Source organism: Zalophus californianus, chromosome 9, assembly GCF_009762305.2.
Source record: "Zalophus californianus isolate mZalCal1 chromosome 9, mZalCal1.pri.v2, whole genome shotgun sequence".
Taxonomy (NCBI): Eukaryota; Metazoa; Chordata; class Mammalia; order Carnivora; family Otariidae; genus Zalophus; species Zalophus californianus.
Window position 1 is genome coordinate 85,932,964 of NC_045603.1, and position 18,121 is coordinate 85,951,084.

General features: G+C 37.5%; 1 protein-coding gene across 8 annotated transcripts in view; it reads right to left on the minus strand.

Annotated features, from left to right (window-relative positions):
• The window catches only part of SLCO1C1 (solute carrier organic anion transporter family member 1C1), a 62,289-nt gene that overhangs the window by 22,978 nt on the left and 21,190 nt on the right, over window positions 1–18,121 (minus strand). For 5 of the 8 annotated variants that reach the window (XM_027592730.2, XM_027592729.2, XM_027592726.2 and 2 more), the window contains 5 exons: window positions 9,919–10,043; window positions 6,618–6,764; window positions 4,763–4,861; window positions 2,744–2,989; window positions 1,560–1,724 (listed from right to left, as the gene is read on the minus strand). In XM_027592730.2, coding sequence (XP_027448531.1) covers window positions 1,560–1,724; window positions 2,744–2,989; window positions 4,763–4,861; window positions 6,618–6,764; window positions 9,919–10,043 — 782 coding nt within the window. The remainder of the gene's footprint in view (window positions 1–1,559; window positions 1,725–2,743; window positions 2,990–4,762; window positions 4,862–6,617; window positions 6,765–9,918; window positions 10,044–18,121) is intronic. The other 3 variants (XM_027592731.2, XM_027592733.2, XM_027592732.2) reach the window with 3 other exon arrangements.

Genomic DNA, 18,121 nt, shown 5'->3' on the forward strand with positions numbered 1-18,121 from the left:
ATGCAGTGTTATTTATAATAGTCAAAAGCAGAAAACAACCCAAATGCCCACCAACAATAAAATGAATAAACTGTGGTATATTCATGTGATAGGATATGACACAGCAACGGAAAAGGTCAAACTGTTACACACAACATGAATGAATCTCATAGATTTCACTTTGATTGAAATAAGCTAGATACAAACGAGTACATAGCATACTATTCCATTTGTATAAAGTTCAAAAACCAGCAAGGCTGACCTGTGATGACAAAGTTCAGGATAATTATTAGCATTAGGAAAGTGTATGGAACAGGAGGAGGTTTGAGGGAGCCCTCTGTGGTTCTGAAATGAGTTCCATGTTCCAGCTGATAGTTACTATACGGATTTTTGTGTAAACATTTATCCAGCTGAGCTACACATTTAGGGGCTGCAGAGTTAACTATTGTTTGTAAGTTATAGCTCAATAAACACAAAGGAGATTTTGAAATAAAATAAAAAGAATGTCTCCTAAGCTTTTATTTCTCTTCTATTCTTATTAAAGTCAGTATAAAGCACTGATTGGCATGGAGGGGGTTTTGGGGGAATAAAACCTAAAATGTTTCTTCAGGTAAACCATTAAATCATACAATTAAATCAATCTGAACCAATTAATGTTGAAAGTAAAAGTTGAGTGGTATAGCTTTAATATTTATAATTTAACAGAATAGTCTGAACAGTCAACTAAATTAGCACCTACTAAGTATCCATTATCCAGGATTCTTACAGGACAATTAGGGATTCTGAAATAAGCTCAGAGGCGTCTTTCAGAGATAGAGAAATAGAACAATTTTAAAATATTTTATGAAGAAGAAATGTTTTTTAAATCTTTGGATTTTCCTACCATTAAGGAATATGTCCCAAGGAATAAAATATGCCTTTAAACAGAAGCATTAAATGATGTTCTCATGAACTAATGGAGCTAATCCAGGTTTTAAAAGTATCTAATTACTTGGAGCATGATGTTCATGTATTTGCACATTCTGGTTCTTCATTCATTTCTTCGTGCTTTTCTTTGCCCTTCAATAGCTTTTTCATTGTTGACTGATCTGCTATGCTAGAAACACAGCCCTTTTAAATAACCTGAATGCCAGGACTGAGGAAAGTCCTTTAACTCTGAGCAAAAACAAACTTTGTTTTGCAATGAACACCTTTTAACCTCTCCAAATACTCACTTTTTATAATCTTAGAAACTGTTCAGGTAAAATGGCCACTGTTAGGAAGTTTTGGCTACACTTGAAAGACACATACCCAGTATCACAATCTCCTAATAAAATGCACGTTCAGTTTACGTAATATTCTTAAGGTCACTCATTTACAGTTGTGAGTAATTCTTGCTGCAAAATTGTACCACAGACAACCTCAGTATTTTAACTGGATTTTTTTCACTCTGCTAGATTTTTTTCAATCACTTTTTGACTTCATATCTAAAATGTTGTAAATCACCTTCAGTCTAAACATGAGAATGCCTAAATGCCTAAGGGTTAACAAGATGCAGCTGATAGTGCCTACTGGCAAGTGTGAAGGACAGGTGAACATACCGATAACAAAGTTGGCCTTAGAGGATGACTGCCCATACTGCTGCTCAATGTACTTGGGTTTATAGGTCACCATTCCAAACAAAGAATTGAACTGAACGGTGCTGGCACACAAATATAACAAGTACAGTGGATTTCCAAAGAGATTCTTCAGTGATGGAAGAAAATCTATAAGACAAAAATAACATGGAGTAATTAAAGACAGCATTACACTTAGCAGAAGACACAGCCTTGGCACCAGGGCATAGCTGGCCGAGTCCCACAGCCACGGTTATAGCATGGTGCCCATATACACTATGGATATGAAGCATTGGCACAAGTCGAGGCTGAGATCTGTCAGGTTCATATCTAGACACAGGCACTCGCTTCTACAGGCATATAATTTAGATTACAGTTAGATGTATAAGTCAGACAGGAACACGTTCCTCCCAATGATATGGGTAGAAGGAAAGAGGGACAAGAACACTCTCTCCCTACGGAGCTGAAAGTCATTGGTAGGACATCTAGAACTTCAGTTTTCTGGTCTCTCCTCTTCAAACTTGCGTCATGGTCACAGAGAAAGAAACATGAACATTATCTCCATTTAATTTAATGAACTTAATATAAGAAATGAGCTTTGGCATTCTCCCTTCTTCCTATTATGCAGCTGAAGAGTTTGAAATGTGAAGATTTTTCTGTAAATATTGCTTGCTGGGCCCAACTGAGGGGGACCAATCTGTCTCATGGCCACTCTTTTTCCATGTGAAAGGAATTCACATTAACATGTCTGGCCTTGTGCCCTGCACCACACTCACTCCTTTGATCAACAGTGGGAAACATGCACCGACACATTTGTCGAATGACTGAATCTCATCTGTTAAAAGGCCACAAGCTCTGAAGATTCACTCTTTTCTGTCCACCCAGACTGATGCGAAGCAGCAATCCCAGATAGGAGCCATTGCCAGGTCTAACCTGTAGTAGTGTAAGGGTGGGAATGTCAGCAAGGAAGGTTACTAAAACTTTGGGTCATGATCTTTAATTCCTCTCCAGTAATAAAGCTGACTTTGTAATCTTCCATTCTGCTTCCTGTATAGTTTCTCAATTTTTCTGAACAAATGATGGGGAGAGAGGGTATTATTTATAGATTCCTTACAGAGTCTCAACAGGAAAACTGAAAGTGCTTCAAAATCAAGGAGAATCTGGCTCACCTCTTGCCATTTCCATTATTTTTGACTTTTCTCCAAGGGGTGTTTGGTAGTCTGTATGATCATCCATAATAAACTTGAATTTTTCAGAGGAGGAATTGGAATCCTCTCTACTTCGGGGTCTCGGCAGACTCTTTGGTAAACACCAGAAAGGCAGAGCTGCAAGAAGACTTACAATTCCTGCTATTAGGTAACCCAGCCACCAGGCTCCTACCCACTGGGGATCCTTTGGAGTAATGGTTACATGATCTGAAAGACAGAGGGGATGGCTAAATAGCATATACAGCAAAGCCAGTGAGTTGAAATAAGCTTATTTTTTAAAAAATCCTAGCATCAGCTCTATCACATCATAAAAATACCTAATAATTGATGCATGATAACTTTCTAGTCTGAATATTATCATCATCTTGCTTTTTGAAGGAAACATGGTGCTTTTTTTTCTGGAACATGATGCTTTTCTTCATTTGTTCCTTAGATTTAAAATATAGAGTCTAAATCCTGGGGGAGGGGGGGTCTTACTTTGCCCTGGGGTTCTGCAGAGGGATCCCCTGGCCCATGACAGGAAGCAAGCACCCTATGAGGGAGAATTATGGGGGCTCCAAGCCTTCTGCCAACTCCCCCACATTAGCACCGCTTGCATCTGGTCCACATATTGAATGTCTGTCCAAGATTTTTCTCAAAGAAAGAGTTATATCCTACACCCTCTGGTCCCAATCTAGTCTAAAACACTCAGAATGTTAGTCACTAAATGACAGTAATACTTCAGAGCTAATCTAGGTCTGAAGCAAGGATTTGTATATACAAATGTCAGTATCTTATTCATCATCAAAACTTTATTTTTGACACCATTTCTTATTTGATGAAAAGGTAAGTAGTGATGAAGTTTTTTTTGAACCAAATCAAGTGTTTTTTCTTCTTTTCTATATAAGAACCCATAAAATATATGATAGATCTACCTCCACTGCACTCTGTGAGAACAATGAAATAAACACATGTCCTTTGACAACTAGGCTCAATTGCCACATTATACTTGGTAAAATGTTCACACTGCCTCATCACTGCATCTTCATTGCTTCCCCTTAACAATTTCCCTCTGTCCCACTCATCACACCTATCCTTTCTTATCTGAATCAATCTCCATGACTGGATTTTAAAACCTCAGGAAGTCAAGGTACTCAACTACCATTTTATTCACCATTTTGTGGTAGAACAGCACCTGGGATAGAATAGATGCAAAATTAATGAGGTTAATGAATAAAATTTTTGGAATGTATCTTGTAGTTTATTTGATAAAAAAGAAAAATTGGTGCAAGAGTTTTTGCATTTAATTTTAACACATGAGGACTTCAAAATGCAGTTTCAGAATTTTTAAAGATGAAACTTGTTTTCTTGTTTCTAACTCCTTTCTTGAACTTCTTAAAAAAGGAAGAAAAGTAATGTCCATATCCAGGAGGTACATCTCACAAGGACAGAGACACATTAATAGCTATGGAAGGATGAGGTCCCCCATTTATTCCCTCCACAAGTACTCTCCCAGAGAATAAGGTAGACTCACTCTAATATGCCTCCACCTGAAAAAGATCTGTACAGTAAAGAACACATTTTGGTTGCCAGAACACTTTCAGTTCTTGGTCTTCCCGGCAAGTCTACAAAATACATTATCAATTGATGTGTCTGTCTTGTTATTACACCTGAACCAACAAGAGTCAACAAGAAGCCACAGTTTTTAGTCTTAACTACGCTGGAATGCATTTGAAGTGGCAAAACAGAAGTGAAAAAGGATACATCTGAATAACAAACCATGGGTCATCCAGTTCTAACCACTGCCTATTTTTCATATTCCATTTATTAATGCATGCAGGGATTAGATCAATGACAAATTTTCAGTGGATTATTTTCATTTTATGAAAGATTACCATCCTGTCACTTTATGAAAAGGGAATTTGATATTTTCTACACCATCCCCATTAAAAAAATTGCAGTGACTAAAATAAATAAATAAATAAAAATAAACTTTCTTACCTAGGTTTACAAAGCCAATGTCAACATACAGTTTGGCACATAATGAGCCTAGCAGGAAGCCAAAGATCGGTCCTATAATTGCAACCGTCTGCACACACCCTGCACCCAAAAAAAAAAAAAAAAAAGCGGCATTTCTCCGCTTTTGTAAATTAATAAATTTTAAACAAGAAATAGGAGTGAGATCCAGTTAGTAGCTGAAAATATCTCATCAACTCTTAAGTGTGCTTAATTTGTCAATTTTTCAACCTTATTGAATCAGGAAATAAGTCCTTCTCAGCTTTGGAAGAAGAATGAACACTTGGGAGGCATTAATTACCTCTTAGTAAGGAAATAACACCAAGATTCTGAAGAAGTTAATTTCCCACAAATGGAGCAAACTTTACTCCTTAGGATTAGATTTGCCCTACTGATTAAAAAAAACAAAAAACAAAAAACAAAAAAATAGAATTATACTATTTTGACAGTCTTTCAAAAACTTCTTATGGTTGGTTAAGCATAAGAGTCATTTTTGACATTAAAATTGATTTCTTCCACCTTAGAGCAAAAGTGCATGCATTCAGAGAGTCTGTGGGACCATGTGAGAGCAGTAGCTATGCAGATCCCTGAACACAGAGAGCCAAGGAGCTAGACCTGTGAATGCAAAGAGGTGCTCTTGGGAACAATCATGACCAGCCTGGGCAGCATTAAGAGGAATCTAGAGCAGATTGCTTAAACAACACTGCTTCTGGGTACCAGAAAGGTAGCTGTATGTCCCATCTACCTTTCATTTCACCACAGAGCTTGATGCACACATATCCCTGGCAGATTAATTTAAATTAAGAGGAGGAATAAATGGCAGTTACCAGATCCTTTCTGGAAGAGAAGAGGGGGTGAAGAGAGAGGGCAGGAAGGGGACACCCTGACACCTGCATGCATCTCTTGGCTTGCAACCTTTCCTCTAGTCCCCAGAGTAACTGCCTAGCACATGTGATGGAGCTTCTGTTCCAGGTCCTGATTTACACTGCAGTTTTCCATCAGAGCAGGTAACCTGTTTTTAATCACAGCCTGCTTGACTGTAATGAGAGCCCTCTGGAGTTCTGTGCACATGGCCAGGGCAGAACTATACTGTGGAGCTAGTCCCAGCCCCTTTCAGTGAATTTAAATCTTGTCCTCTATCCCTTGAAGGCCAGGCCTTCAAAAGATCAGAGCCCCAAGAAATCAAGACTGATGTGTGAAATGGAGAAAAATTTATTTTCTAAGACTCAAGAGGTACTCCATAAATGCTACTTAGATGCATCTGGCCTTGAAGTTTGAGTTTGCTGTGGTGTGCGTGTGTATGATTTTAGCTGCTGGTCTATCTACTGGCATCTGTTCCAGACACAGATTAGCCTCAGGCCTTGCTCTCATCCTTTCTGTGTTTTTATCCATTCATACTTGCTATTGAGAACTCAGAATTCCTTGCCTACCCCGCACAGGAAGAAAATGCTTTAAATAGTCAGGGCTTAAAAAATGGGAAGTAGTTTCTAGGGCTCTGGAAACAAAATAAAGAATGAGTATAAATGACACCTAAATGCTTCAGGAGTACGGTTAACCCAGTAAAAAGAACCTATGAAACCTGAAGTCCAGGAAGATATTTGCACAAAGTCATACATCATGGCAATTGATCTTCCAGTTATTTCCTTTTAATCTGATGTTCTTTCCCGAACGCAATTCAAGTTTCTTCATCCAAATCCTCAGTGTGGACCTCAGAAACATGTGAACTCAAAAAAGGAACTGGAACTGAAGGATAAAACCTTCCACGCTCTATTTAGTTTGGAATGGAGTTGAGAAAACCAGGTACCCTGCTTCCCAAGAAGATGAATGAGGTAGGCTTTACCAATATAGAAAGCAGAATTGTCTTCACTGGCAAAATCATCAAGGTAGGCAATGCCTAGAGGCTGAATAGGAGTTTCCCCAATTCCACGAAGAAGGTTCCCCAGGAAAACATAAACCCACATGGAAGAGCCGGCATCCATTTCACATTCTTGAAAGGAAAGCGAATAATAGGAATGAAATTAGATCAGTATCAAAGTTAAATATTTATTCTGCATTTCTACAAGCTGTCCTAAAACTGGATTAGGATGTAAAAGTGAAATTTTCAATAGACATAATTTGATAGGAGTCAGAGCAAGTTTGGAAAATATTTTGGCTTCAATGTTTTAGGCAATGTAAATACCCCAGAGATTTTGATCAAGGAACTCTTGATTCTTCTTTCTGATGCCTTGCTTATTTTCTCTTTTTTATTCTATATTTACACTGAATCCTTTGAATTCCTATGCTCCAATAACATTCAATATCCTGCCTGGGACAAAACACAAAATTTCGAATGAAGGATTTTCTCCCCTTAATCTTTAAACTTTTCAATTTTTCAACAGAAATCACTTGTAATTTTATTGCTGACCAAGTTTTATCTGAAATTCAAAATTTTATATGGGTGATACTTCAACTTTGGGCAGCATCACAATTGTTTGACAGTGAATAACCATTTTTAGGGCTCATGTTAAGGAACCTAACTTCACATAAAAATTTAAAACCCTATATGCTTTAGTAGTATAACTCTTCCAACAGAAAGAACCTTTTGGCAGTCTTCTTAGAATGAAATTCAAAGCTAACAATTTTTAAATGCTTTTGTAGAAGTCATGTCTTGATATAATCATGTGAAGCTGGAGAATTAACTCCCATATCACAAGTGAAATACACTTTGAAGAGTTTAATCACTTTAATAAAAATGATAATATTTTCTATCTCCAACAATCACCACTTCTGAATGCTCCCTTTCTGTCAGGCACTGGGCTAAGTGATTGGCAGGCATTTTTAAAATTAAATTCTCCTAATAATCCTATGAGGTAGGAGTTATTTCCACTTACTAGTAGCCCTTAAAGTAAAATTTGAAGGTAAAATATGGGTTATTTAGAACTGAGGTGAATTCTTTTGTGCAGATGAGTCAGACTGTGTGACAGACAAGACTATTGTGTGTATAGTCTTGTTACTTCCTAACTCTGCCTCTTCTAGAAATGTAGCCAAGTGACCAAGCATTTTTTTTTAATTTATCTTCTGTGGATTTCCATTCTACTCCCCACAAATATAATATTAATTCCTTTTCTAAAAAAAAAACAAACAACCTAATTCTAATATCAGTCCTACTCCTCTAACATTTCTGTGATCCCAAGAAGCTTGTTGGTAGGGAAGTCTTATAGATAGGGGAAGACATCTTAGATCTGTGCTTTCCAGTATAGTAGCCACACACCACATGTGGCTACTGAAATGTAAATTAAGTTTACAGAACATTAAAAATTCAGTTCTTCAGTCACACTAGCTATATTACAGTACTCAACAGTCACATGTGGCTAATGGCTGCTCTATCAGACAAACTAGATATAGAACATTTCCACGTCGCAGAGAGTTCTGTTGGACAGCTCTGCTCTCCAGTGTTGTGGGGGGAATGGAAGTTGTCCAGGGAGCATTTTTGAGAAGAGCCCTATATTTACCCTACTATCATTTTTAGGATGAACTTTGCATCCACTATGTCTGATGTCCACATAAGTCTATGACTTTAAGGGAGCAAGACCTCATTTAAAGAAAAAGATTGAGTTGTGAGTCTTATACTGTATACCTGTCTCATAACTTGTCTCTTCCCACTAAAAACATTTTAATTCCTGCCTCTAAACCCTACGTTTCTCTTCTTAATATTAAAGGTTTAAATATGTCCTAATTAGTTGTATTGCCATTTATATCACATCTTTTGTGATTATCAAAAACAAAAACAAAATATCTTCAAACCTCCTCCCTCTCCTTCCAGGGTGTTTTTCTGCTTCTTTTCATACAGCGGGATGGGGTAAATTTTTTACATGATTACATCTTCCCTACCTCCTCCCCTCATATTTCTAGATTTCCTTTAATCCTCTGGCCCTTCCCTTCATTCAAATAACCAGACTTCAAGTGTTCACTGCTCAGGGAAAAAGACATCTCAAAAGAAAGCACTGATGAGGATATTAGGGGAAATTAGTTTTATGATATAGGTAAAATATTTGCATGACTAACAGGTAGATAAAAGAGAAGCTTCCACACTGCCTATAAAGAAATCAATCCAGAGGCTAGGAGCAGGGAGTGAGGTGGGAGTGGTGAAGAGGAAGCGCAGAGCATGTCAATGCTGAAGGGCAGTAGAAAGAGGGCATTTGAGCTCCTGTCTCTATAGCATCCTGGAGACATGCAGACACCTGTGGGTAGATGTGTGGACTCCATGAGCAGGGAGAACCTGTGCCACCATGGCCAGGTAGAGCCCAGGAAGGTATCAAGACCCAAAAGCTGAGACGGTTGTACACTGTGGCCCTGCTTTTGACTCCTCAAAGGGTTTCCAGAGGATTCCCATGTTCCCAAGGGTGGCTCACACAATGCATTGATATGGAATATGGGTCAGCCATATGGAACTCTAGACATTCTAACAAAATTCCCTGCATCCTGTCTTGTGTGGAAAATAGAACTATTTCCAAGTTTCCAAGACTGTCACCTCTACATTAGAGAGAGTTGCTGTGCTAAAAAGGACAGGAAGGTAGACATAGGATGGTCTTAAAATGACATGTATGACCAAACACTGTGGCCAGAGGGATTTTAAATATCTAAGTTGACCAGGGACTGATAACACTAAGAGGCCCCTCCCACAACCACCCCCTTTGCTATGTAAGCTCCCCAGAATGTAAGCAGCCCTTGGAGGAAAGGGTGAAGGTTAGGGACAAATTGAGATGAAATTTTTGTCATTCTGATGGAAAGGGGCTGAACACAGATTTTCAATTGAGATCTGGGGGAAAATTATATTTCATAGCTGAGCAATGGACTGAGATTTGTATGTGCCAAGCTAGTTTTATCCTGATTTGATGGCCCACCTTTTTGGAACCACTGGGAGCTTTTCTGTCACTGACAATTCATGCCCCTTTCCATAATATTTGAATCTCTGCATATTCTCTTAGGATCTCATCATATACTACCTTATATTCTAGGAATTTTTATGGCACTATAATAACCCAATTTAAGTAGTAAAGCTTTTCACAGAAAAAAAAATCACAGAAATTTTTGTCCATCCTAAAGCACATATAAATTCTTTTTTAAAAGCTTTCTTAGTCAAGTAAAAAAAATCATCTTACCATCAGTCCTTTTGGATTGTGATTTTTCTATAATCGAGAGAGGTAATTGACTGTCTGACTCCAAAAGACATGGAGAGAGGCTGAGAGTGGAGTTAGAGAAAGGAGAATATTTTTCATATCTGTACCTGTACAAAAAGAATGTTTTCTTTACTTCAGACTCATTTAACATCATGCTAAAAATATTATATGGACACTACATGACTCATTAGGGCACGTGTTTGAGTTTGCAGCTACCCCTGAATCTGAATCACTAAAACCAAACCAGCATTTAACAACAATGACCTGAAGGTCTAGACAGCCAGAAAGTCTGGCTCATTGTTATTTCCACTATCTGAACCAATTACCCAGTGTAGTAAAAGAAAATACAAGGGTTCATTTTAATGTAAAAATAATGACTCCGAATCACCTGCTCCTGATAAAAAATATCCAACACTTGATAAAATCATGATTATCTCTAAGTCAGCGGAAAAGAAATAATTGAAAACTATGGTCTTGCACACTGGATTTAGAGTTGTAAATTTAGTAGAACAACTGCATTGCTGATTCTAGAGAACTGATGATGATATGTGGGGTTTGAGGGCTTAAGTTTTTATTTAAATCCCAGTTAGTTAATATACAGTGTAATATTAGTTTCAGGTGTACAATATAGTGATTCTACACTTCCTGCAACACAAGGTGCTCATCACAAGTGAACTCCTTAATCCCATCACCTATTTAACCCATCCCCCCACCAACCTCCCCTCTGGTAACCATCAGTTTGTTCTCTAGAGTTAAGAGTCTGTTTCCCTCCCTCCCTCTCTCTCTCTCCCTTTTGGTCATTTGTTTTGCTTCTTAAAATTCCATGTGAGTGAAATCATATGGTATTTGTCTTTCTCTGGCTGACTTATTTCACTTAGCATAATACCCTCTAGCTCCATCCATGTCATTACAAATGGCAAAATTTCATTCTTTTTGATAGAGTAATTTTCCAGAGTGTGTGTGTGTGTGTGTGTGTGTGTGTGTGTATACATACAGCACATCTTCCTTATCCATTCATCCGTCAATGGACACTTGAGCTGTTTCCATAATTTGGCTACTGGAGATAGTGCTGCTATAAACATAGGGGTGCATTTATCCCTTTGAATCAGTATTTTTATATCCTTTGGGTAAATACCTAGTAGTGCAATTACTGAATCATAGCGTTGTTCTACGTTTTTTTAAGATTTTATTTATTTATTTGACAGAGAGAGAGAGCGAGAGAAGGAACACAAGCAGGGGGAGTGGGAGAAAGAGAAGCAGCCTTCCAGCTGAGCAGGGAGCCCGATGGAGGGCTTGATCCAGGACCCTGGGATCATGACCTGAGCTAAAGGCAGACGCTTAACAACTGAGCCACACAGATGCCCCAGGGTTGTTCTATTTTTAACTTTTTGAGGAACCTCCATACTGTTTTTCACACAGTGGCTGTGCCAGTTTGCATTCCCACTAACAGTGCAAGAGGGTTCTCCCTTTCTCCACATCCTCACCAACACCTGTTTTTCTTGTTTTGTTGATTTTAGCCATTCTCACAGGTGTGAGATGATATCTCATTGTAGTTTTGATTTGTATTTCCCTGATGTTTAGTGATGTTGAGCATCTTTTCATGCATCTGTCGGCCATCTGTATGTCTTCTTTGGAAAAATGTTTATTCATGTCTTCTTCCCATTTTTAAATTGCATTCGTTTTTTAAGTGTTGAGTTTTATAAGTTCTTTATATATTTTGGATATTAACCCTTATCAGATGTCATTTACAAATATCATCTCCCATTCCATGGGTTGCCTTTTAGTTCTGTTGATTGTTTCCTTCACTGTGAAGAAGCTTTCAAGTTGCTAAAAACCCAATAGTTTATTTTTGCTTTTGTTTCCCTTGCTCCAGGAGACATATCTAGAAAGGAGATGGCTGATATTAAAGAGGTTACTACCTATGTTCTCCTCTAGGATTTTTCTGGTTTGTGGTCTCACATTTAGGTCTTTCATCCATTTTGGGTTTATTTTTGTGTGTGGTGTAAGGAAGTGGTCCAGTTTTGTTTTGCATGTTGCTGTCTAGTTTTCCCAACACCATCTATTTGAAGATACTGTCTTTTTCCCATTGGATATTCTTTTCCGCTTTGCTGAAGATTAGTTGGCCATATAGTTGTGGGTTCATTTCTGGGTTTTCAATTCTGTTTCATTGGTCTGTATGTCCATTTTTGTGCTGGTACAATATTATCTTGATCACTATAGCTTTGTAATATAACTTGAAGTCCGGAACTGTGATGCCTCCAGCTTTGATTTTCTTTTTTCAAGGTTTTTTTTTTTTTTTTTTTGGCTATTTGGGGTCTTTTGTGATCCCATATAAGTTTTAGGATTGTTTATTCTAGTTCTGTGAAAATTGCTTGTAGTATTTCGATAGGGATTGCATTAAATGTGTGGATTGCTTTGGGTAGTATAAACATTTTTAACAATATTTGTTCTTCCAATCTATGAGGATGGAATGTCTTTCGATTTCTTTGTGTCATCTTCAATTTCTTTCATCAGTGTTTTATAGTTTTTAGAGTACAGGTCTTCTACCTCTTTGGTTAGGTTTATTCCTAGGTATCTTACTGTTTTTGGTGCAATTGTACATGGGACTGATTCCTAAACTTCTCTTTATGCTACTTCATTATTAACAGAAATGAAACAGATTTCTGTACATTGATTTTGTATCCTGCCACTTTACTGAATTTATCAGTTCTAGCAATTGTTTTGTGGAGTCTTTCAGGTTTTCTATATGGAATATCATGTCATCTGCAAATAATGAAGTTTGACTTCTTCCTTGACGATTTGCCTGCCTTTTATTTTTTTTGTTGTTGTTGTCTGATTACTGTGGCTAGGAGTCCCAGTACCATATTGAATAAAAGTGGTGGGAAAAGATATATCTGTCTTGTTCATGACCATAAAGGAAAAGCCCTCAGTTTTTCTCCACTGAGGATGATATTAGCTGTGGGTTTTACACAGATGGCCTTTACTATATTGAGATATGTTTCCTCTAACTCTTTGTTGAGAATTTTTAACATGAATGGATGTTGTACTTTGAAAAATACTTTTTTTTACATCTACTGAAATAATCATATGGTTTTTATCCTTTTTTTTTAATTAATGTGGTGTATCACACTGATTGATTTCTAAATATTGAACCACCTTGAAACCCAGGAATAAATTCCACTTGATCGTGGTGAACAATTTTTTTAATGTATTGTTGGATTTGGTTTGCTAGTATTCTATTGAGAATTTTGGCATCCATGTTCATTAGGGATATTGGCCAGTAGTTCTCTGTTTTAGTGAAGTCTTTATCTGGTTTTGATATCGGGGTGATGGTGGCCTAATAGAATGGATTTGGAAGTTTTCCTTCCTTTTCTATTTTTTGGAATAGTTTGAGAAGAATAGGTATTAACTCTTCTTTAGCTCTTCCTTAGAATTCCCCTGTGAAGCCAACCGGCCCTGGATTTTTATTCGTTTAGAGGTTTTTGACTACTGATTCAGTACCTCAGCTGGTCATAGGTTTATTCAAGTTTTCCATTTCTTTCTGTTTCAGCTTTGGTAATTTATATGTTTCTAGGAATTTATTTACTTCTAGATTGTCCAATTTGTGGCATATAATTTTTCATAATATTCTCTTGTAACTGTTTATATTTCTGTGGTGTTGGTTGTTTCTTTTCTCTCTGTGATTTTTTTAAACAGATTTTATTTATTAGAGAGAGAGAGAGAGCACACAAGCGGGAGGGGAAGAAGGAGAGGGAGAAGCAGACTCCCCACTGACCAGGGAGCCTGATGCAGGGCTCAATCCTAGGACACTGAAATCATGACCTGAGCCAAAGGCAGACACAACCACTTAAGCAACTGAACCACATAGGCACCCCTCTCCTTTGTGATTTTATTTATTTGGGTCCTTTCTCTTTTCTTTTTCGGTAAGTTTGGCTAGAGGTTTATTAATATTAATTTTTTCAAAGAACCAGCTCCTGGTTTTATCGATCTGTTTTTTTTTTTTAGAGTTTATATAATTTATTTCTGCTCTTTATTATTTTCCTCATTCTGCTGGCATTAGGCTTCATTTGTTTTTCTTTTTCTAGCTCCTTTAGGTGTAAGGTTAGGTTGAGATATTTCTTGCTTCTTGAGGTAGGCCTCTATTGCTTTATACTTCCCTCTTAGAATACCTTTTGCCACATCCCAAAGTTTTCGACCATTGTGTTTTCATTTTCATTTCTTTCAGTGTATTTTTTCATTTCCTTTTTGGTTTTCTGGTTGACCCATTCACTGTTTAGTAGTATGATGTTTAACCTCCAGGTACCTGTGGTCTTTCCAGATTTTTTCTTGTGGTTGACCTCTAGTTTCATATTGTTGTGGTCAAAAATGTTCATGGTATTATGAGCAACTCTATGCCAGCAAATCAGATAACCTGGAAGAAATGGGTGCATTCCTGGAGATGTATCAACTACCAAAACTGAACCAGGAAGAAATAGAAAACCTGAACAGACCTATAATCACTAAGGAAATTGAAGCAGTCATCAAAAATCTCCCAACAAATCAAAGCCCAAGGCCAGATGGCTTCCCAGGGGAATTCTACCAAACATTTAAAGAAGAATTAATATCTATTCTTCTGAAACTGTTCCAAAAACTAGAAATGGAAGGAAAACTTCCAAACTCGTTTTATGAGGCCACCATTACCTTGATCCCCAAACCAGACAAAGACCCCATCCAAAAGGAGAATTACAGACCAATATCCTTGATGAACATGGATGCAAAAATTCTCACCAAAATACTAGCCAGTAGGATCCAACAGTACATTAAAAGGATTATTCATCAAGACCAAATGGGATTTATCCCTGAGCCGCAAGGTTGGTTCAACATCCGCAAATCAATCAATACATTAATGAAACAAAGAACAAGAACCATATGATCCTCTCAATAGATGCAGAAAAAGCATTTGACAAAGTACAGCATTCTTTCTTGATCAAAACTCTTCAGAGAATAGGGATAGAGGGTACATACCTCAATATCATAAAAATCATCTATGAAAAACCCACAGCGAATGTCATTCTCAATGGGGAAAAACTGAGAGCTTTCCCCCTAAGATCAGGAACGTGGCAGAGATGTCCATTAACACCACTGCTATTCAGCATAGTACTAGAAGTCCTAGCCACAGCAATCAGACAACAAAAAGAAATAAAAGGCATCCAAATCGGCAAAGAAGAACTCAAACTCTCACTCTCTGCAGATGATATGATACTTTAGGTGGAAAACCCAAAAGACTCCACCCCAAAACTGCTAGAACTCATACAGGAATTCAGTAAAGTGGCAGGGTATAAAATCACTGCACAGAAATCAGTGGCATTCCTATACACCAACAAGACAGAAGAAAGAGAAATTAAGCAGTCTATCCCATTTACAATTGCACCCAAAACCATAAGATACCTTGGAATAAATCTAACCAAAGAGGCAAAGAATCTGTACTCAGAAAACTATAAAATACTTATGAAAGAAATTGAGGAAGACACAAAGAAATGGAAAAACGTTCCATGCCCATGGATTAGAAGAACAAATATTGTGAAGATGTCAATGCTACCTTGAGCAATCTACACATTTAATGCAATCCCTATCAAAATACCATCCACTTTTTTCAAAGAAATGGAACAAATAATCCTAAAATTTGTATGGAACCAGAAAAGACCCCGAATAGCCAGAGGAATGTTGAAAAAGAAAAGCAAAGCTGGTGGCATCACAATTCCGGACTTCCAGCTCTATTACAAAGTTGTCATCATCAAGACAGTATGGTATTGGCACAAAAACAGACACATAGATCAATGGAACAGAATCGAGAGCCCAGAAATGGATCCTCAACTCTATGGTCAACTCATCTTTGACAAAGCAGGAAAGAATGTCCAATGGAAAAAAGACAGTCTCTTCAACAAATAGTGTTGGGACAATTGGACAGCCACATGCAGAAGAATAAAACTGGACCATTTCCTTACACCACAAACAAAAATAGACTCCAAATGGCTGAAAGACCTAAATGTGAGACAGGAGTCCATCAACATCCTAAAGGAGAACACAGGCAGTAACCTCTTTGACCTCAGCTGCAGCAACTTCTTCCTAGAAACATCGCCAAAGGCAAGGGAAGCAAGGGCCAAAATGAACTATTGGGACTTCATCAAGAGAAAAAGCTTTTGCACAGCAAAAGAAACAGTCTACAAAACCAAAAGACAACTGACATAATGGGAGAAGATATTTGCAAATGACATATCAGATAAAGGATTAGTATCCAAAATCTATAAAGAACTTATCAAACTCAACACTCAAAGAACAAATGATCCAATCAAGAAAAAGGCAAAGGACATGAACAGACATTTTTCCAAAGAAGACATCCAAATGGCCAACAGACACATGAAAAAGTGCTCAACATCGCTTGGCATCAGGGCAATCCAAATCAAAGCCTCAATAAGATATCACCTTACACCAGTCAGAATGGTTACAATTAACAAGTCAGGAAACAACAGATGTTGGCACGGATGTGGAGAAAGGGGAACCCTCCTACACTGTTGGTGGGAATGCAAGCTGGTGCAGCCACTCTGGAAAATAGTATGGAGGTTCCTCAAAAAGTTGAAAATAGAGCTACCATATGACCCAGTAATGGCACTACTGGTTATTTACCCCAAAGATACAAATGTAGGGATCTGAAGGGGTACGTGCACCCCAATGTTTATAGCAGGAATGTCCACAATAGCCAAACTGTGGAAAGAGCCAAGATGTCCATCGACAGATGAATGGATAAAGAAGAAGTGGTATATATATACAATGGAATATTATGCAGCCATCAAAAGGTATGAAATCTTTCCATTTGCAATGATGTGGATGGAAATGGAGGGTGTTATGCTGAGTGAAATAAGTCAATCAGAGAAAGACATGTATCATATGACCTCACTGATATGAGGAATTCTTAATCTCAGGAAACAAACTGAGGGTTGCTGGAGTGGTGGGGGGTGGGAGGGACAGGGTGGCTGGGTGATAGACATTGGGGAGGGTATGTGCTATGGTGAGCGCTGTGAATTGTGTAAGACTGTTGAATCACAGACCTGTACCTCTGAAACAAATAATACATTATATGTTTAAAAAAGAAGAAGGAGAAGGAGAAGGAGAAGAAGAAAGCAGGAAGGGAAAAATGAAGGGAAAGAAATCGGAGGGGGAGACAAACCATGAGAGACTATGAACTCTGAGAAACAAACTGAGGGTTCTAGAGGGGAGGGGGGTGAGGGGATGGGTTAGCCTGGTGATGGGTATTAAAGAGGGCACATACTGAATGGAGCACTGGGTGTTATACGCAAACAATGAATCATGGAACACTACATCAAAAACTAATGATGCAATGTATGGTGATTAACAATAAAAAAACTAATGATGTACTGTATGGTGATTAACATACATAAAATTAAAAAAATGTAAAAATAAAAAAAAACAGAAAAGGTGTGTGGTATGATTTCAATCTTTTTGTATTTGTTGAAGCCTGATTTGTGACCTAATATATGATCTATTCTGAAGAATGTTCTATGTGCCCTTGAACAGAATGTGTATTCTGTTGTTTTAGAATCGAATGTTCTGAATATATTTAAGTCCATCTGGTATAGGTGTCATTCAATGTCATTTTTCTGTATTTATTTTCAGTTTAGATGATCTGTCCATTGATGTAAGTAGGGTGTTAAAGTCCCCTACTATTATTGTATTATTATCAGTTAGTTCCTTTATGATTGTTATTGTTTTATGTATTTGGGTGCATCCATGTTTAGCACATAAATATTTACAATTGTTAGATCTTCTTATTGGATTGTCTCCTTTATTTTGAGATAGTGCTCTTCTTTGTTTCTTGTTATAGTCTTTGTTTTAAAGTCTAGTTTGTCCAATATAAGTATTGCTAACTCTTTCTTTTGACATCCATCCCTCACTTTCAATCTGCAGGTGTCTTTAGGTCTAAAATGAGTCTCTTAGAGGCAGCATATAGATAGATTTTTTTTTTTAAAGATTTTATTTATTTGAGAGAGAGAGAATGAGATAGATAGATTTTTTAAAATACTTTGATACCCTAGGTCTTTTTACTGTTTACATTCTAAGTAATTATTGATAGATATGTATTTATTGCCATTTATCACTTCCTTTGTCATTGTTTCTGGATATATCTTTG